Source organism: Mixophyes fleayi, chromosome 1 (assembly GCF_038048845.1).
Source record: "Mixophyes fleayi isolate aMixFle1 chromosome 1, aMixFle1.hap1, whole genome shotgun sequence".
Lineage (NCBI taxonomy): Eukaryota > Metazoa > Chordata > Amphibia > Anura > Limnodynastidae > Mixophyes > Mixophyes fleayi.
Genome location: NC_134402.1, coordinates 13,048,175 through 13,070,176, shown reverse-complemented (window position 1 = coordinate 13,070,176; position 22,002 = coordinate 13,048,175). Strand labels below are relative to the sequence as shown.

The 22,002-nt window shown below is 39.2% G+C and overlaps 1 protein-coding gene across 3 annotated transcripts in view; it reads left to right on the top strand.

Annotated features, from left to right (window-relative positions):
• Positions 1-323: 323 nt before the first annotated feature.
• The window catches only part of SIGLEC1 (sialic acid binding Ig like lectin 1), a 59,326-nt gene continuing 37,647 nt past the window's right edge, over positions 324-22,002 (top strand). For 2 of the 3 annotated variants that reach the window (XM_075189517.1, XM_075189516.1), the window contains exons 1-7: positions 324-425; positions 5,600-5,655; positions 9,305-9,661; positions 10,695-10,991; positions 15,534-15,797; positions 18,095-18,349; positions 19,576-19,875. In XM_075189517.1, coding sequence (XP_075045618.1) covers positions 5,610-5,655; positions 9,305-9,661; positions 10,695-10,991; positions 15,534-15,797; positions 18,095-18,349; positions 19,576-19,875 — 1,519 coding nt within the window. In that variant the 5' untranslated portion in view covers positions 324-425; positions 5,600-5,609. The remainder of the gene's footprint in view (positions 426-5,599; positions 5,656-9,304; positions 9,662-10,694; positions 10,992-15,533; positions 15,798-18,094; positions 18,350-19,575; positions 19,876-22,002) is intronic. The other variant, XM_075189522.1, reaches the window with a different exon arrangement.

The following is a 22,002-nucleotide window of genomic DNA, read 5'->3' as shown; positions in this document are numbered from 1 at the left end:
TAATATGTAAACATATATACAACAAGCTAACAACTACAGTTATAACATGGGAGGGTTCTTCATAAAGGAATGATCGGATCAAGATCCAGTAGAATCACATGAAAATTAGGCCCTGGAAACCCAACAAAAGAAACAAAGAATATTGAGTGATTGGTGAACCTCATTCTTGTAACCACCACTTCATCCTTCAGTGCCTTGTATCTATTCAGAATCATTTTCGTTTCTTCCCCATCTCCCAACTAAAGACAGGAATCTGAAAACTGCAGACCCAGAACTTTTCTGCAAAAAATTTTTTAAAAGAGGAAACTCCAGGTTTACTGACCTTTGTACAGAATATATAAAGAACTCTTTTGACGTGAGCATCTCACCAGGATCAGAGGACTATATAGATGTCTAGCTGGAAGATTACTGGAATCCGCATAAAGGTAATTCACACACATTATATGTATTACAGTGATTTTCATATTCTTTTCTATAGTTTATTTTTTCACACTTAAGAAATCATTTTATTTGAACATGCTGTCTGCCGTTTTTACTATGACACATTGTTGTTGTTTTTTATACATATTCTCTTCTTGTACTTTTATTTTACTTAGCATTTTTGCAGAACATTTTTCTAACTTTATTGCACTTCATATGTACAGACACATTTATACCAATGTTATGCAACATATAGTTTTCCACCTGTTAAGTAATTATGAGTCTGAGTGTTGCAAACTATGACTGTATCTAGTGGTTACATAAGAAATGAGGAGTGTCATGATGTGTAATCCTTGTCTGGGCCTTCACTGTCATATGTGCAGTAATATTGTATTTATATATCACCAACATACTCTACAATGCTGTCAAGCAAGACTATGGTGAATTTCTTATGCAACATGCGTGTCAGTGCATATATAAGGGTAACCCATACTATACATGTATTACTATAAGTTCAGTCCTCAAGGGCTACCAACAGGTCATGTTTTCAGGATTCCTGTCTGTACAAACAGGTGGATAATTATTGCCCCAGTCAAATATAATAACTCACCTGTGCATGATTACAAAAATCCTGAAAACATGACCTGTTGTTAGCCCTTGACAACTGAACTTAGAAACCTCTGCTATAGTATATATATATATATATATATATATATATATATATATATATTATTTTATTTTTTTTATTTTTTTTTGAAGGGACAGAGATTTAAGCATTCTCTACTAACTTATAACAAAGCCTCACTATTGTGACATGTTGTTTTTTAGTGATGTCATATAATCATACCTGTAAGCAATGACATCAGTGTGTAATGAACACTGGCATCCTGGTGAATGTTTTGGGGCAAGACACAGAACCCAAAATCTCCTTGGGGAATGACAACGCAATGTTGATTGATATAATAGGATTTGCATGTGACCACTTTCTATACAGGATATTTATTTTAAAGAACAACATTATATGTGGGCAGCACTGTGGCTCAGTGGTTAGCACTTCTGCCTCACAGCGCTGAGGTAATGAGTTCAATTCCCAACCATCTGTGTGGAGTTTGTATGTTCTCCCCATGTTTGTGTGCCACCTACCAGATCCTCCGGGACCTTCATCCCAATATCCAGGGTCACCCTAATTTCATGAGGTGCAAACATCCCCTCATACAGGGACTGCTCTGCCATACCACCTCCAACCTCCACCCCAGTCGCACTCCCCGTGCAGCACCAAAGGCAGTATGGGGGTCTTTCCAAGGGAGGTACTCCATGGGGCTCTACAGATGTCCACTGCCTTTTACCCTGTGGTGCCAAAACTGTGGCTGCTGGGTGGATCTTACTTTTGGGGTACTGAAGGTGGGGATCCCCCTTGATTTTTACTTGTTGTAGACCTTCAATAGTTGGGGCTCTCCCTCCTCTTTCTGTATGCTGGTCCTCTTGGCAGCTATCATGCACTCGCTTTCAATATGTTGAGGGTACCACAGGCTCGGGGCAGTAGCACTTTCGTGCCTCCTGGAAGTTAGGAGTCTACACCCCACCCCCTCGCCAGGGACCCGGGACCACACACCTATCTTACTGGGTCTCAGTTTAAAATGGCCACCTCTTTTCTAATAGCAGGGAATCCAGAGATTTTTAGACTGTGGTCCCCATGTGAGGCTCACACACCCAGCACTGGCCCTTTTTGCGCTGTTTGGCTAAGCTCCACCCACCCTGCGACGCGGCTGTCCAATACCCACTGACACCCTATTCATCTTCCGCCACCAGTGGACGGGCCTAATTATGTTCCGCTATTTGTTATATTTTACCAAACTATTGCTCAATACCGCCACCCCCATCATTTTCTATGTGGGTGGTGAACTGGAGTCAATTAACCAAGTTCTGAAAAACCTGCTAACACCATCGTTATTTGTGTCAATAATTTTAAAAGTTGCATAATCAGTACTTTTCCGTCAGTGACTTCCGAACCACATTTTCCATTTCTACTTTTCACTCTTCAGTGATTGAGCTTTTACCATTTTCCTCACTTCCCCTTTTATTAGAGATGAGAACTGAGATTTAGATTTATGTCTCTTGTTACATGTCATTCCATTCCTTATTTGAATGGCTTTTATTTCTAACACATACAGGACCTTTTTAACTAAGGGCAAACTGGGCGAGACACTGTGTAAAATCCTTATGGGTTTATAGAGCCAGATCTCAGGAAAAATAAAAGTTTGCACCAGTCAAAGAGAGAAGAGGGAGTTTCGCTCAAAGTACGTAGTAGGTTCAATGGTGAGCCTTGTTTTGCAGAGGAATGAATAAAGAAGATTTCAATTTCAGAAGGAAGATTATTGAATGTGATTCAGCTATAGGTTATTTCTAGATTAACTTCTACCAATGTAAATGAAAACTTTAAGCACACAAAGTGACAGATGTAGTAAAGAAAGTTCTGAGGGTAAATGTATCAAGCTGAGAGTTTTCCGGCGGGTTTGAAAAGTGGAGATGTGGCCTATAGCAACCAATCAGATTCTAGCTGTCATTTTGTAGAATGTACTAAATAAATGATAGCTAGAATCTGATTGGTTTTTCAAAGCCGGAAAACTCTCTCAGCTTAATACATTTACCTCCTCACTGCATTCCTAAACGCACAAGAGGTCTCCAAAAGCCAGCTCGAAGGCGTACACAATAGCACATTATAAATGAGGTCCACATTGCATATGATTCCATCAGTTCCTATTTTGACAGTAAAATTGGTTTACAGGAAAGCAAGTTTAATCTCTGGTTTATAATATATACCGTTATACAATAAAATATTACAATTATTTTTAACTTCTTTTAATATCTTAGCTATGACCTAAATTTAGGGTGGCACGGTGGCTCAGTGGTTACCACTTCTGCCTCACAGCACTGGGGTCATGAGTTCAATTCCCAACCTTCTGTGTGGAGTTTGTATGTTCTCCCCGTGTTTGCGTGGGTTTCCTCCCACAATCCAAAAACATACTGGTAGATTAATTGGCTGCTATCAAATAAACCCTAGTCTCTCTCTGTGTGTCTGTTAGGGAATTTAGACTGTAAGCTCCACTGGGGCAGAGACTGATGTGAGTGAGTTCTCTGTAAAGCGCTGCGGAATTAGTGGCGCTATATAAATAGCTGATGATGACGATGATGAAATCATATTAGATTTTTCATTTAATGCATTACAGACATATAATCAGGCTACATGTTTGTCTTCCACCTTGTCTTTTATTTTGCACCAACCAGTACAATGGCAGCATTGTTAAGCAGGCGATCTCAAGTTCTGTTTTATTGTATCACCTATTATTATTATTATTATTATTATTATATTGAACTTGTTTCTTTGACTGTTGAGTATTTGAGAATATGCTGCTGCTATAGGTAGTAAAAATGAATAACAATACACACTAATAATAATATGATATATGTGTAGAACACACAGTGTACTCTGTGTCATGATGCACAGGGCCACACTAGCGAGCTGTGTGGCCCCCGGTTTCATCCATTGAGTCAATGCATGTGAGTAGGAAGGATTCATAGGGCATGGCATGGAACATGTGCTCCATACTGGCGTGATCTGGATTGAGATATTGTTTTTAGTTGTGTTGCTCCATCTCTACCTAAACATTCTGGGCTATATTTACTAAGCTGCGGGTTTGAAAAAGTGGGGATGTTGCCTATAGCAACCAATCAGATTCTAGCTGTCATTTTGTAAAATGTACTAAATAAATGAAAGCTAGAATCTGATTGGTTGCTATAGGCAACATCCCCACTTTTTCAAACCCGCAGCTTAGTAAATCTAGCCCTAGGTCTCTGATTCATTAAAGAAAACAAAATAAACATATGGTACGTTTTTTGCCCATATATGGGGCATACACACATCCGTATTCAACATGGGGAGGATCTGAAGATACATCTGTTGAGGAATACAGGTGTAGGTCTGCTCTGCTCTAACATAGAAGATACTGCAGGATATGTCCAATCCCCATGTGAAATATAAAATCAGAAAAGGACACTGAGAAAAAAAAAAACTATTAGCGACAAAACATTACAAAATAAAAAAAAACAGTTTTTATTAATATCTAGTGGACATAAAATAATTTTTTACAGTTACCCCTGATTGCAAACACATGTTCTAGCTGCATACACAGCCGTCATCACTACTAATCAGCACGTACACCTGACCTGTAGCTGGAGCAAGTGATAGGACTGAAAAACACGTACCTGAGAGATGCCCAAAGCTTTAATTGGACGCTGCTGCGTGTGCTTGAGCTTGGCACGTCCTTACTGTACATTGACTACGGGCATACACCCAGTCCCCTGGCCTTTCTGCCCACGAAATCATAGGTTGTAGTCAGGGTCCTTTACGCTGGAAGATGAATTGGATGTTGCTGCGTTCTCTGGCGTATGGTTAGTTTCTGGGCATGCGCAGAGCACTTTTATACAACCCACGGCACGTATCGGCATTTAAGTCCCTTAGTTAATCAGGCCCTCTCTGAATATATAAGATGATATTTGGAGATTTAAACAATCTAATAATTTAATTTTTTTTAATGAAAATGTAATGAATTTGTACAACTTATCAGTGTGAAATGTCGATTCTTGGTTTTGACAGAGTTCTGCTGGGAGAGCTTTGAATGGTGTCTGTGTTTAATGCCGCTGCGGTGTACACGCCTGTTACATACAAGAGGCAGACAGTATAGAAGAAGTTCATCAAGTGTTCAGAAGTTACCACGATTAATACCAAGCTCGAATTTGCCATTTTCATCCAATCCAGAGACACCAGTGAGAATCTCTGTTCTATTGTCTATATTCATATTCCACTGACCTTACAATCTTTTTCATTTATTTATATAGCGCCACCAGTTCCGCAGCGCTGTACAGTGAATATTTGACACTCACATCTGTCCCTGCCCCATTGTGGCTTACAATTGTACCAAAGCAACCTCTTTGATAACTCCTGTTTATGTTAATAAATGCAAACATGCAGGAAAGTAAGATCCATTGTACATAATTACATGTTACATGTAAACGTTATTAAACAATACCTGAAAAGTATAAAAACACAAAATATAAAAACACAAAATTTCAACAAAAGTTGAAATGAAATCACATTGACTTTGACTTGTTTCCTTCACAGAAGATACAGAATGTTGAAGCTGACGTCAGTTCTCCTGGCTTTGTTCTGTGTTTCAGGTACAGTATTTCATTAGTATCAGTTTCCTATTATAGCAGAAAAGTCTTTGAAGAAATAAAATAAATAAAACTATAATTAACATTAGTAACTTGCTTAAACTCGGCTGACACTGCATGCGTTTGCCATATAGATTGTAACTTATGATAATAACACATAGCTTGGGGGATTTAGGTCTTAAGTTTCATGTAAGCAATATATAATATTATAGAACATGGCTTCCTGCCACCCAATGTCACAAGATCCATAGTGACACGTTTTAGTATTTTTTTGTCAAAGCAAATTAACCTTTTGCTCTCATCCAACTTGTCTATGTGTTATAAAAAAAAAAGCCCCATCTGTTTTCATGGCAATATATGAGACTCATCCATTGTATTAGCCTCATTCATCTCTTACACTGTACAATAATAGTTATATTAGGATAGCAGAACAATAGAACAATAGAACTGATTTGTACAAAAGGTAAAAATATGTTAGTGGGACGTGGTCCACAGATCTGTTCATATGCCCTATGTTGACTTACAGAGGTATATATCATTAATTGGCCCATTATCTGTGGCAAGGTGACTGCATAATACCATATCTCTGTAATGTTTGAACTGTGATATTTTGGGACATGATCTAAGTGAGGTGGGAAACCCATGAGGTGGATCTGTGTGGTCTTATTTTTTGACCTTGCAATGTTTTATGACACGGTTAAGCTCTCATATTAGGTTTTAAGAGGTAACTGCAGATACGTAGCTGTCATTTTTATATTGTCAATAAATAAAATTGTGTTATCATATTGATCATTAACGGTTTACAAGTGCTTCTCACTTTTAACCATAGTAATAGTTCTATATTTGTATATATTAGCTGAGCGCTGTGGTTTTGACCATCTGTTCTTTTTGAGTATTTTTGGGAAGTGTAGCCACTTCCTTTCCACTGCTAGATGCTTTATAAGTTAAATACCAATAACATCTGAATCCTCAGAAAGTGTCAATTAAAAGGATTCTTTTATTTTATTTTTTATTGGAGTTTACTGAACTCCATATAAAACTAAATTTTACATTTTGTGTGAAGATCTCATTTAATGTCATACTGTTTTTTAGGAAGTTTTAGGAGATTCGGTATGATGTATGTCTGTGTAGTGAGTATCAGTGAGTTATTCAGTGAGAGAGCAAATGCCACAGAACAGAGCTTTTTGGGTTCCCAACAGATAGTGGGAGTAGAGGGAAAGATATACCAGGTAGAGACACTGAAGGATGATTCCTTCGGCTGGAAATGAACCAGGAAAGAACTGTGTCATAACGACAAATAGAATGAACTGTGTTCAGGAGACAAGGATTATCTATAGTGTCCGAAGCAGCCAGGAGGGTAAATATGGACAAGTGACTCTTAAAATGTGCTGTAATTAGATCACTGGCCACTTTTGGCAGACTGGAATGTCAGGGGCAGAAGCCAAATTGCATAGAGTCACTGGGGTCATGAGTTCAATTCCCGACCACGGCCTTATCTGTGAGAAGTTTCTATGTTCTCCCCGTGTTTCTGTGGGTTTCCTCCGGGTGCTCCGGTTTCCTCTCACATTCCAAAAACATACTTGGAGGTTAATTGGCCGCTAACAATTGCCCCTAGTCTCTTTTTCTGTGTGTGTGTATGTTAGGGAATTTAGACTGTAAGCTCCAATGGGGCAGGGACTGATGTGAGTGAGTTCTCTGTATAGCACTGCGGAATTAGTGGCGCTATATAAATAAATGGTGATGATGATGATAGAGTCAATAAGGAAGTGAAAGGAGATAATGTGAGATTGGTGGTTGTACACAGGTCACCCACAGTAGTTTGTAGGCAAAGTGTAGGACAGAAGTAGGATGGTAGTTGGCTTGAGAATTGTAGGAAAAGGAGGGTGGAGCAGGCAGAATTTGTCATGAGGACTCATTGTGGAACGGTGTTGAATTTGTCTTTGATGTCATGGTACAATCATGGGCAATGAGGGATGAAGGGGAAGGTACAATCGGCAGAGAAGCGAGTTGAAGGTGGCAGAGAGGCCTTCGGGCTTAGAGGACTGAGTGGATGATAGAGACATTAAGTATGTTCGCTTGGTAAGTGAGAAGGCTGTGTTGTAAGATTTAGGGATAATCTTATAGTGGAGGAAATTTGCTTTGGAGCAAGATTTACTCCGGTCACAATCAGCAATGCTGAAGCACTTTTGCAGATGGTGGGTCTGTTTGGTGCGCCATGGTTGATGATCATCAAACACTGTATGTGATTGCTGTAGTCGCATGTGTTAGGGCTAGAGTGAGTGTGTTATTGTAGAAAGAAGCAGCTAGGTCAGGGCAGGCCATGATAGTGCATCAGGTCGAGAGTATTTAGGTGTCACTGTGTGTGTAGATTTGGGTGCATGGTGAGCATAAGGTTGTGGTCAAAATGTGAGAAGGCCAAGTTGGAGAAACCTGGAGATAGAGTAGAAGCAGGAGAAGACAAAGTCAAGGAAGTGTCCATCAAAGTGGGTGGGAGATGAAGTCCACAGGAAGATACTAAATGATGCAGTAAGTGAAATAAAATTGGTGGCAGCAGAGATAGTCAATGAAAATGTAGAAATCACCTAGTATGAGTGTAGGCAGGTCAAAGGGTAGAAAATAAGTGATACAGGCCGGAAAATTGTCAAGGGAATTGGGAAACTGGATCTGAGAGGTGATAAATGACAGCAAAACAAAGGTGGAGAGGAGAAAATAGAGCATAGGTTTATGGAAGTATCTAGTATGGAGAAAGTAGAAGAAGACTACCCAACAGGAGAGAGCTGCTGGAGATATAGTGTCAGAAGAAAGTGTCAGAAAAGTGCTAGGTTTCTGTAATGGCATGGAGGCTGAGAGATTTTTAAATTAATAGATCATGGATTGAGGCAAGTTTGTTACAAAACAGATATCACATTCCAAAATGTACAGGAAAGGGGGAGGGTAGTGTAGATATGTGGTCAGGGTGGAAAGTATTGGAAATGCAAGGTGGATGGAACGTTGTCTAGTCGAACAAAGAATGTGGGCAAATAGTGGGGATTGCATGGGGCCAAGGGTTGGATGTGATGTTGCCAGCAGCCATAAGTTTATGGGTAAAAAAGAGGACATGTGAGGCTTAATTGTGCATTTGAGGTTTGTTTCTGCTTATATAGGACGGTGAGTGAGGTGGGTGCAGGATTCAAAACAGTCCATAGTGAAGAGGGAAGTTGTGAAGGGTAAATGGTGGAGGGAGAAATAGGTTGCTGGAGAGAGAGGAGATATTTGGAAAGAAGTGAACTGAACGTGAGTAGGAGAAAGAGAGATGGTAAATTGAGTAGGTGCATGGTTGAGTGATTCAGAAGTATGGATGAATGTGGATATATACATTTATTTATGCATTTACACATGCAGATGTATACTCTTAACTCTAAATGTGCCCTTGTAACCTAAAACATTTGTTTACATATTAATGTAATACTAGTGTCCTAACAGAGTTTATTTCAGCAACAATACAAGCTAGAGCTGAACAGTAACATATAATAATAACAAGACATATAATTTGTATGCCCTTTATATTATACTGGGGTATCGCAGGTAACAGATGACTATTTAAGCATATATAATTTGAACATCTTTGGATATAAATCAGTAACCGTGACTTCTGTTGTCTATATTCTTATAGGAGTTTACTCTAACTGGGTAGTAAAGTGCCCTGAAACAATGAACAGTGTTCCTGGATCATGTGCCTTCATCCCCTGCAGCTTTGATTACCCCAATGACATCCAGCCTGTGGAAGGAATTGATAAGATCTGGTACAAGGACTATGATAATAACCGGAAGGTGATGTACCATCCTATGGGTACATCTGATAAGGAATATGCTGGAAGAGTGGAATTTCTGGGGAGTTCCTCTCCAAAAAACTGTAGTGTCCTTATAAAAGATCTTCAGAAAGGAGATGCGGGAACATTTCAATTTCGATTTGAGATAATAAATAACAATAAATGGCTAGACAAGAAGGGGGTCACGTTACAAGTGACTGGTAAGTCTCAATATTGTACAAAACTGATGGCCATACAGATTGTTGACAAAACAATTCAATTAATCTTAAGAGAAATAGCTGTAATGTGATACAGCTTTCTCAAATTGCATATGTATTATCCATACTTGCCAACTCTACTGGAATGTCTTGGAGACTCCCGGATTCTGGGTAGGTCTCCCGGGAGAGAATGTCAGCCTCCCGCATCTGCCCACTTCCTAGTGAAGTGGGCAGAATTAGTTACAAAATGCCGCAATTCTCTGTGTGATTTGTAGCCCCGCCCCCGAAACCCCCACCTCCCCCCAGGCAGTTCCTGGACTCCGTCTTGAAAATGTCGGCAAGTATGGTATTATCATGGTCTATCTATCTCTTTGGGGATGATTCATTAAGGAAAGGAAAGCACAAAAAAGGAGAAACTTCACACCTGGGCAAAACCATGTTGCATTGGAGGGAGAGGTAAATTTGAAATGTGGGGACAGATTTATAGTTGGAGTAGGGCATGTCCTGGATGAAAGTTCAGTGTAAAAATAAAGCTATCAAGTATTTGTATGCTACATGAAAAAACAGCCAGTATTTATTTTATGTTAAAAAAATAATAAACTAACTTGCACCCCTTGTATTGTAACATGGTTTGTCCAGGAGAAATCTTACTCATTTCTTTGTCTTACTCTCTGTCAGTATTTGTAGTTTTAGCATTATTTTACTAAAGGGTGTATACATTTTTAGTAATGATGGAAAGGCAATTAATGTATTATGTTTATTTATATACTTATTAAAGGAACTATAATATATTACATGTCTAAAGTGTTCAGTAATTCTGCTGGTCCCTCACTATTCATCACACTCTGTCATGGAGGTTCATCATACTCAGCCGATGATTGGTGTCCTCAGTCTAACCTGCTAGTCTATTGTTGTATTTTGGGGTGATTTTGAGTTTAAAAAACATTTTCAAGAACTTTATTAGCATGAACATTCTTTCAAAAATGCAAGAGGATAGTGGTTTGTGGTGAAGGTTATCTCATTGCTGTCTCTACAGATGAACCACTCACTCCAGATGTCGTGTTTCCAACGTCTATGAATGAAGGTGATTCAGTGACATTTCAGTGTTCAACACCGTACTTTTGTCCAGATGGTTCTGTGTCACTAGACTGGCTGGACTATGTCCCAGAGAGGTCATTCATATCTACAAATGTGCATTTGGACACAAGTCGCGTTCTTGTCACGAAGAACCTGACAACCAGCTTCACCTGGATGGAAAACCAGAAAAAGATTCACTGCGCAGTCTCTGTTGGAGCTCAGAAAGCAGAGAAAGAAATTACCCTCAATGTCACATGTAAGTCGTTGTTTTTTTAAGCAATAATCATGGACTCTCAAGTAACGTTGAGTTCACTAAATCTGTTAATTCCACTCTTTCTTCACAACCACAATTGTTTAATGGTAATAGATGCTGCTTTTGAAATCTGGCAACATAAACTGACTTATATAAAGACTCTCTAATCTAATTTTAACTCCCATAATATTTATATAGTGGAATGAATACAAAATACTTAATGATAGTTTTGTTGCACAGCTTCCCATGCCTTTAGTAACAGTGTCAGTCTTTAACAGTGGGAACTTGCCTTTAGTTGGACTGTTTCTTTTAATGCAGATAAGAACATGATTTTCTGTGTTGGTTTAAAATATGCTACATCAAACCTCTACCTTCCTTTTCTCACAGCTTCTTAGATGAAGCTGTAATAGACAGCTGTGCTTAGGGGGAGGGAGTGTAGAAACACAAGAAGTCAGGTCAGGGGTCAAAGGAACCTAAAATATGCATAACAGCATAATGTGAAGATAAAGACTCAGCACAATATGCTTATTAACTTAATATTGCAAAAGAAGACATTGAGTCATTAAGGAGAGTCAAGCATAAAAAAAGAGTAACTTTGCACCTGGAAAAAACCATGTTGCATGTGAGGAGGAGGTCAATTTAAAATATGGGGACAGATTTATAGTGCGGTTAGGGCATGTTCTAGATCAACTTTAAATTTCAGTGTAGAAATAAAGCTATCAAGTATTTGTGTGTTAAATGAAAAAACAGCCAGTATTATCCTTATTTGCAAAATAATAATCTAATTTGCATTGTAGCATGGTTTGTCCCAGACAATATTTACTCCTTTTTTGCCTTACTTTCCTTAATGACTCAGGCCCATTGACCTTAAAGGCTTTAAAGGCTGGTTAGCCAGCCTTTAAAGATTTCTGGTGGCAAAAATATTTAACCAGTAGGACCATAAGTCACCATTGGATACCGTATTTCAGTAAAAATTAAGATGTCTGGAGAATTCACAAAGAGTGGGACCTATGTATGTGCAATTAACTGCCCTAACAAACTTTGTTTTACTTGTTAAGATTACATGCAAATAAGAAAGCATTGCATTTACCTGTTTTGTGAATAGTTTCTGAGAGGGAAGTCCTTGTGAGATGTTTGTGGACAGTTATCGCCAGATATATATCATGTACGCTCTTCTTATATTTGACAGTGAAAGTTTATCTTTTCACTAAATTTAACTTTCATGGAAGACAAATATAGAGCCCTGAAATGAGTAATAGTGTGACAGGTTAAGTATCAATCCTTAGAGACTCTAGTTTCTTGTGTGACTACAGCTTTATATTCTCATCTAGAACATAAGGTATTGGTTCATATTTTGATCAAACCATTTAAGCCTGCATCCCAACGTCAAGGGTACCTCATTGTATGCTCTCATCTACCCCAGGAGATTTTCATCCCAGCCAAGATACTTAGCTTGAGTACGTACACTTGATATACTTTGCATTTTATTATTTTGCTCTACCTTGCAAAGTGTTTATGAAAAGTGACCCATTACATTTTCTACCTGAGAGATTTCATGTCTGGACTAGACATGAACGAATTGCTTTGTCAAATCCTTAAAATCAGCCTAATTTCTGCTATTACCATTTTATCGAATTCACTTGCAAATCAACCCAGTATGCTCCAAATTTGCTAAATAATTTGCTGTAATTTACATTGCCCATATGACCTGGCAATGCCAGATAATTCCCCTCTAAGGCCCCTGCTCCCCCCCAAGACCACTGCTCAGCTTCTTCTGAGCAGCACATATGCATTGGGCATTCACTGCTATATGCCTGTTCAGTAGTTATTATACAGTCCCATTAATATAGCTTATGAGTCAATTACAGTATACAGCAGTAACAGGTTCAGTATTAATTTAAATATGAAGAAAGTAATTGCTGTAGAATTTTTTTAGGTGAAACATTTGCACAGAATCTTAGCAACCAATCAGCAATGAGCTTTTATCTGTCAGGAGCAAGTTAGACTATTAGCTAGGTGTCACTAGGAAATATCTTAGAATGCTCCCTAACATGTTAAATTGTTTGTGTAAATGTTTTAAATTCTAAACCTTTACTAGATCAGATTAAGTCAGTAGAGGATCCTTCTACTCATAGTCGGTTTGTAGCATTATTATACATAGTATTATCCTTTATTTATATAGAACCAGCATTATGCAATGTTTTACATAGAATGTTTAATGATTTACAACAGTCCCGGCCACAGTGCACTGATGTGTAACCACACAAACACACACACCAGGTTTACTTTTGTCAAAAGCCATTTAACCTATCAATATGTTTTTTGGGCTGTGGGAGGAGCAGGAGAACTGGAGCAACTGTAGGAAACACACATGAACGTACAAACTCCACACAAATAGAATGCTTGTTGGAATGGAACATATCTTATTATTATTATTATTATCATCCTCTACTTTTAAAGTTCCAACAAATTATACAGCACTGTACAGTGAGGGGATCATGGTACAAATGTATAACAATATACATAAGGTATAAGAATAACAATTTTAGCGGGTGTTGGATGAGGAGAGACAGTAGAAGGTGGAGGCATGTAAGATGAACTAGTCATTGTATAAATCTTAAGACCATGACTGTCCTTTACCATTTATCCCAACTGAGGATCCATCTTCTTCTGGTTCTGGTGCAGGTTTTTACTTTTGTGCTACATGGGCACCCTGATGGCTATTTGACAGTTCTGAGTAGCTGGGTGCCTGGTACTTTTCTATAACATCATGCCCACTGCTGGGCATAGAGCCAGAACACTTGCTCCGTGTGTCCACAGAAGCTGTGGCGGCAGCTGCTGCCATCAAGGAGACTGCGGTGATCACAAAAGAAGCCACAGAGATGTCAACCATAATGATAGTTGAACACTCTGGGTCTAGCAGCTAAACAGAAATGATGCTCTGGTAGATCTTCAAAACATTCCTGCCCTTGGTGTGATGGCAATACTTAGCACCACCATGTAATTCCCCACTGCCTTCACTGTTTTTTAACTGTTTTATATTTGTGGGAAGATGATTATGTGGGAGGTAGGGCACAAAGGTTTCAGCACTATAATACTTTTAATAGATTTTAATAGTTTTATTAAATGTATGTAACCCCTATTTAAATTGGTGCATTATGGTAGAGTGTTCTGCATAATTCCTATCTGGTTTTACCCCTGGGTCAGCCACTCACCTATCATTCATTCTTTCCTTCAACAGCATCCTGTGGGTTAAAGTTGGCAAACGGGTTTAATAACAGTAGAACAGGTGTCTAGAGATATGTTGCCATTTGAAAATGGGTATAAGTACAAGTAAAAAATATATAAATTTAATTTACAACTCTTAATGCTATAATCATTAATAGTTTTTTTTACATGAAATACATAAATCAGGATGTGCTTAATGTACATAAAATGCATATTTGAAAATACATGTTCTGGCATACATACGTGTAGTCATCACTATCGGTCGGCTCTTACACCTGCCCTGTAGCTGGTGTAAGTGATTCGGCTAAACAATATGTACGTTCAAGATGTCATGAATTCAAATCGGCCGCATCTGCGAAGGCACTTCCTCGGCACTTCCTTACTGTACATTGTCTACGTCGTTCTGCCCCTTCCCAACCTCCGTTCCACTCTTCAAATCGTGGGCAGTTGTAAGTGTCAGTTGCAATCGGATATGAAATTGTCAGGCTCGGCTGAAGTGCAGAAGCACAGGTTCCACTAACCGGTATTAGCGCCACTGAACTAGCGGGTGTGGAGTTAAACGTGCCCCTGGTATTCACCAGGGACCCCTGCAAGGGGGTTTGGACGGCTTGCAGGTCGTGGTCCCACTAGCCAGTTGCTGGTGTAGCAGTAGAGAGGTCAAACGGTCCGAGTTAAAAGCCAATCAAGAGTAAACAGAGCCAAAGGATAATCCGAAGAGTAGTCAGGCAGGCCAAATTCATGGGAACAGAACTGGGCAACTCCAGGAGAAAGGACAGCAAGCGGGGTTACAACAGGAACAGTGCAGGAGCAGGAGAATGGTCAGGAAAGCTGGGTCACAACAGGTAACTAAATCAAATGGTAAAGCTAGAGGCAGGAAACCTGATACTCTGGCACCCTAATGGAGCTAGAGCGGGTTTTAATTAGGAGTAGAGAGGAAGCGATAGGGCGCGCAGGGGGGCGGTCAGAACACGCTGACCGCCGAAGGAAGCACCCCGTTGTCTAGCAACGGGACACATCAGAGGACGGCTGGGGACGCTGCATACCTGTTGCTTGGTAACAGGACACCCCCGGCCGAGTCTGTCAGGCGCCTTCCCTGCACTGGGAGGAAGCGGGGGCAGCGCCGGACAGAAATGCAGGAAATTGCTTTCACTGTCGTAAGTCCCGTTTTTGAATGGTAACTTAAGTTTCTGTCAAAATTTTAGGAAAAATCAGGTTAGAGATTGGTGGCTTCAACCCAAGCATTTTTTTTTTTCTAGGAATTGAGAATGAATTGTCATAACTAGAATGGTGACTAATCTTTCATTTATACATCTTTAGATCCTCCCAAAGGAGTAAAAGTCATTTTCCAACCTTCTGGAGAAAATATTAAACAGGGAAATTCTGTGACTCTGGTCTGTCATGTTAACAGCAGCAACCCTGGAGTTAATAGTTACACCTGGTACAAGAATGGAAGGCAATTTTCCAGAGACAGCTTTGTCCCTTTTCACAGTATCTCCAGAGATGACCATGGCGAATATCGATGTGAAGTTCAGAATGCTGTAGGAAGCGGATCTTCTGTAACGGCCCAACTTATCGTCTTCTGTGAGTAAACTTGTACTAGTAGCAGAGGTAAAAAATGCAAAGAAACAAAAGTGGATTTGTTAAAATCTAAAAGTTCTATGGGTATCATCCAAAGGCTATAGAGTGTTGGCTAAGCAGTAGATGATTGGGCGGCACGGTGGCTCAGTGGTTAGCAATTCTGTCTCACAGCCCTGGGGTCATGAGTTTGATTCCCAACCATGGCTTTATCTGTGTGGCGTGGGTTTCCTTCGGGTGCTGGGTAAGGACAGAGCCCGTTATCTTCGCATTTATATGTTTTATGTTTTATGTTTTATATGGTGACACAATTGTTCAATGAACCCCATAATTAAGTGTTAACATTCAATTCCTGCTTGTGATTATTTGATTTGTAAGTTTCACATCTAGAAATGCAGAAGTGCAGCTGTAAGCTAGAAAGACCATGAAATAACACATATAAAAAGTATCAGATGGAAATGAAACTTTATGAGGATTTAGAGGAAGTGGTATATAATATTTCTAGTTATTTAAATAAAGAACAAATACAGAGAAGTTAGCATATTGTATAATTTGTCTTCAACAATGAAAATCTCTGTACCTGATATTTTGCTGAATCTTAACTATATTTATTGTCTATTTTATTTATTTACCTTTATTCTGGAAATGTTTATTAAGGTTGTGTTAAACGTTCCTGTAATTATATTAGTGGATGCATCAAACATAACTAAAATTCATTAACTGCTCTCCAAATTCTGTCATCATTACTCATTAAAGACTAATTCCACCAAAAACAACAACATTATAACTATAACATTATAAAGTACAAAGTAGCAGAACTATAGGAGTAGAGGAGACTAGATGAGGAGATCTTGCCCTCTTTAGCTCTGCAATATTTGTTCTGTTAGTTGAAATAACTAACAATTTGTTCCTTTAATGAAACATTGTTGCTGCAGAACAGTTTACTTAACTGCTAGAGAGTCTAAGAAGTTTAAACATTGTTTTTCCACCCGGTGGTAGTCAGTTTATCGATACTGACTACCCCGACATCGACTACAACGACGTGGCAATTCCAACGACTTACCATGACACAGATGAAGTGATGTGATGACCCGATGTGTTGCTGACTAAGGAAAATTATGTCACGTCAAAACGCGACTCTTTTTAAAGCGCCAATCAATGGACCCAGCTGCCATTCATCCAATGTAAGCATTATTTTAGGGGTTAGGGTTAGGAGTTAAGGTTAGGAGTTAAGGTTAGGGTTAGGAGTTAAGGTTAGGGGTAGGAGTTAAGGTTAGGAATTAGGGTTAGGGTTAGGAGTTAAGGTTAGGGGTTAGGGTTAGGGTTAGGAGTTAGGGTTAGGGGTAGGAGTTAAGGTTAGGTTTAGGAGTTAAGGTTAGGAGTTAGGGTTAGGAGTTAAGGTTAGGAGTTAGGGTTAGAAGTTAAGGTTAGGAGTTAAGGTTAGGGTTAGGAGTTAAGGTTAGGAGTTAGGGTTAGGGTTAGGAGTTAAGGTTAGGGTTAGGAGTTAAGGTTAGGGTTAGGAGTTAAGGTTAGGAGTTAGGGTTAGGAGTTAAGGTTAGGAGTTAGGGTTAGGAGTTAAGGTTAGGGGTAGGAGTTAAGGTTAGGGGTAGGAGTTAAGGTTAGGTTTAGGAGTTAAGGTTAGGAGTTAGGGTTAGGAGTTAAGGTTAGGAGTTAAGGTTAAGAGTTAGGGTTAGGAGTTAAGGTTAGGAGTTAAGGTTAAGAGTTAGGGTTAGGAGTTAGGGTTAGGGTTAGGAGTTAGGGTTATCGTTAGGAGTTAAGGTTAGGGGTAGGAGTTAAGGTTAGGGCTAGGAGTTAAGGTTAGGAGTTAGGGTTAGGGTTAATCTTACCTTTACCCCCCTGGTCCGTCCATCGTTTTTAAGAGGAGTCACGTTTTGACGTGACATCATTTTCCTCAGTCTGCAACACATCGTCACATCACTTCTCTGTGTAATGATAAGTAATTTTTTTTTCATGTCAGGGTATTACTCTTCGGAATTGCCATGTCGTTGTAGTCACTGTCAGGGTAGTCAGTATTAGTGAATAGTACTACACTCTTTCAACCATAAATGAGCAGGAAACTGAATAGTAATGTTCATAGCTCAATTGTAGAAGAAAGTTGAGTGGACATCTCCTTTACATGCTGGACTCAAAGGGACCACATTATTTTCCTGCATTTTGATGTTGTCGATCTAACCAAAATATATGCCAACAACAACCAGTCTATTCATCTCTTCTGCATAGTATAAATAAATTCTGTTTTATGTACTGTGCAATTTTATAGCATTTACTCTTGTTTTCCACAGCTGCCTGGACAATGGTGAGTCCCTCCCCCGATATCAGAGAAGGGGAGTCTGTGACACTGACATGTGACGTCCCTGGAGCCAAACCCGATGAGGTTCACTACAGCTGGTATAAGAATAATGTCTGGATTAAGGAAGGGTCTGTGAGGTCTCTACTCTTCCAGGAAGCCACCAGCCATGATGCTGGGTACTATTACTGCAAGGTGCAGAACGACAAAGGCAGCGACTCTTCTCCACCCGTTGTCTTAAACATTATGTGTACGTTTACCTTATCTTACCATATGGGATATGTGACGTAGATCATTACATAGCATCAGGGACTTCATAAAACAGATGAAGCCGAGGTCAAAATTATGTCTTTATGTAGGTCCCTGACAATGAGTTGTTACTGTAGGAAGTTTCATTGTCAGGTTTGGTTCATAGAACACAATCTGGGCCTCATTCTCCACTGGACCATGTACAGAACAATCAACAATAGAACAGTTATAGAATCCATTTACTATTTCATGTCTCTTGGGGTTGCTCATCTCAGAATAGCTCAGAAGATACTGTCAAACTGTAAAATGATCCCTGATTGAGCCATCGCACCAGCTTAAGTTTATCTATGTAAATATAATTAAAAAAAACATTACTTTTTCAAGCTTGGCAGATACAAATTGACATTTATCCAGTTCAATCCGATATGTAAAACGTATTTTCTTACCTCTTTATAAGTTTTAATTTTTTCCACCCATGAAGAGGCAAACTGATATCTGCCAAACTGTAAGAAGTTGTATTTAAGTATGAAATACTCAAAGGGGTTAAAAAAGACAAAAGAGAATGTAAAGGTTTATATAAAAGATGGCAGATAAGGGGCCTATTTATCCAGCAATAAAGCTGATTTTATTATTGCTGCTCTTAGCAGCAATAAAAGACCCATTTTCACCGCAATTTATATAAAAAAATGTCCTTGGACGATACTGACTCATAGAGGTAAGGGTTAACTTGCAGATTTACCAGGTCAGCCTCTGTAGATAGGTACATGCATGAACTATAAGACTTGCACATATGCAGTGGATCTGAAACCTGGCTTCTAGTTTCCCTAATATTTAAAAAGGAAAGTAAAAAATAGATAAAATTTATTTTTATAAAAATTGCATATAAAACTGCATTATTCAAACAATAAAGCATGTATTTTAATGCTTGTCATCTGTTATCTTGAGATGGTGATGACGGAAGAGGTATTACAGCGGTAATAGTGTTAAATATGCTTCCCTATTCAGTAACCTGAGTACTTATAGGGCAAAAAGGGAAAAAATAGCCTATCTCTTGTGAAGACACCTGTTGTCGCTGGTAATGGGGCTTTTCACCATTTGATAAATCAGCCTATAAAAGTGCAACTACATTTTGGCACAACTAAAAATCCAGATCCTGCCTCCATTTGTGTAAGTGATGTTGGCGATGCCGTGGAACTTACTGTCATCACTTTCATCTCAACCTTGTAGATGCCCCAAGAGTTCCAACTCTCACCTCATTCCTGGAGACCCAGCGGGGGAATCTGGCCATTATTCACTGTGCCGTGGACAGCAACCCTTTCTCAGAGCTAATGCTGTACAAGGATGGAAATCTAATAGCAAGCACCACCTCTCACGGGGCCCCCACGCAGAGGATACGGGTGATATCCACGAGAGATTCTCTCCGGTTGGAGATACAGGGCGTGAAAATGTCTGATGAAGGGTTGTACAGCTGCATTGCTAAGAATTCTATTGGAAACTCAACATCCAGCCTCCAGTTCACTGTACAAAGTTAGTAACAATTACCTATGTGTCCTGTTTGTGTGCCTCATAAGGTATATGATTATTACTAATAAAAGATATTATTCACCCTTTCTAAAACAAGAAACTCCATTGTAATAATTGATGGCTGCAATCTTACGCTATTAGATTGTAAGCTCTCACGTACAGGGTCCTCTCTCCAACTATCTTCTTGTCTTGCACCACCTAATCCACCTGTGTGTCCTTGTACTGTGTACCTTCTGTTTTATGGAAGGTTTTATGCTTATTTTCCCACTGTTCTTGCATTTATGCTTCTTGCATGTCCTGTATTTTGCCTGTTAATAATCTATCTCTTTGTAATATTTTTTTTAACTGTTATTATCATTTATTTATAAGGAACCACAAAGCTTCTGCCGCACTGTACAATAGCGAAGTACAATATTACATAATGAAACAGCAAAATTAAATTCTAAACAAAACGCCATGAGTAGCAGAGTTGCGCAACAGATTATATAATGTGTATAATAAAAATAATAATAATATATAATATTACAAGTTAACCCGTGCATGATACTCATGCATTCTAGTCAAATCAAGCTACTTAAGGTGTTAAAAAGGTTCTTGTCATGCATTTGGGCCTAGCCCAGGCCTCCGCAGGGGAAGAGCGTTACTTCCCGACGCAAGCACCCTTTTTTAACGTGGTTTTGTCCACATGTCACCACCTCATCATTTTTCTCCATCACCTCTTCCTTCATCTTCATCGCCACATCCTTCATCAAGCTACTTAAGGTGTTAAAAACTCCCCACTGTCACCCCCGTCAACCACCAACCACTCCCAACTGTCACTTCTCCTTCAAGAACAATATAGGTCAGTGTATAACTCTGCCCAGCAGGTGGCGCTGCAGCTTGTTTTTTTTTTTTCACACACGCCACTAGGCATTTATATAGTAGATAATATAATATCAAATTATATTATTATATAGTATAAACAGGTATAGATTATATAATGTATATAATAATAATAATAATAATAATATATTTAATATATAATTATTTTATATATACTTATATATACTTATATAATATAAACAACTACAGATTATATATGCAGCAAGCCTGATCCCAGGTACGTAGGAGTGAGAAACAGGACAGAACATGAGAGACGCTGAGGACTTAGAGATTGGACAGAAGGTGCATGGCTAAGGGGTAGATAGGAAAGTGTAGGCAGGAAGGAAGAAGGAAAGAGGCTCCTGCACATGAGAGCTTACAATCTAGATTGGAGGGGCATACACAACAAGGATGACACTATGTGGGGCAGTAGGTGAGAGGGGGTTGAAAAAGGATGAGTTAGGAGGAGAGCTGATAGGATTCGATATAAAGAACAGTTTTAAGAGCACATTTGAAGCTTTGGAGACTAGTGGATAGTCTGATTGGTGATGGAAATGTGTTCCAGAGGTCGAGAGCAGCACTGGAGAAGTCTTCCACACGGTAGTGGAATAAACTAATCAGTGGGGAGGTAAGGATATATATATATATATATATATATTATATGGGCCACACCTGTTAATTATTGAATTGAGGTATTTCAATGAGACCCGTTGCCAGAGGTGTATAACATCAAGCACCTAATCTAATTTGGGAGAATCTATAATGGAAAAGGATTTGGGAGTGCTCGTAGACAGTAGACTTAGCAATAGTGCTCAATGTCAAGCAGCAGCTGCAAGGGCAAACAAAGTATTGGCATGCATAAAAAGGGCCATAGATGCAAGGGAAGACAGTGTAATTTTGCCACTGTATAAATCGTTGGAAATACCTCATCTAGAATATGCAGTACAGTTCTGGGCACCACTCTATAAAAAAGATAATTTGGAACTAGAAAGGGTTCAGAGAAGGGCGACAAAATTGAGAAAGGGTATGGAGTCATTAAGTTATGAGGAAAGGTTAGCCAGTTTAGGCATGTTTACTTTAGAAAAGAGGCGTCTAAGGGGAGATATGATTACTATGTACACATACATTAGGGGTCAATACAGAGAGCTTTCATGGGAACTTTTTACCCCAAGGACCATACACAGGACACGTGGTCATCCCCTAAGGTTAGAGGAGAGGAAATTTCACAACCAGCAAAGGAAGGGGTTTTTACAGTAAGGGCAGTCAAGA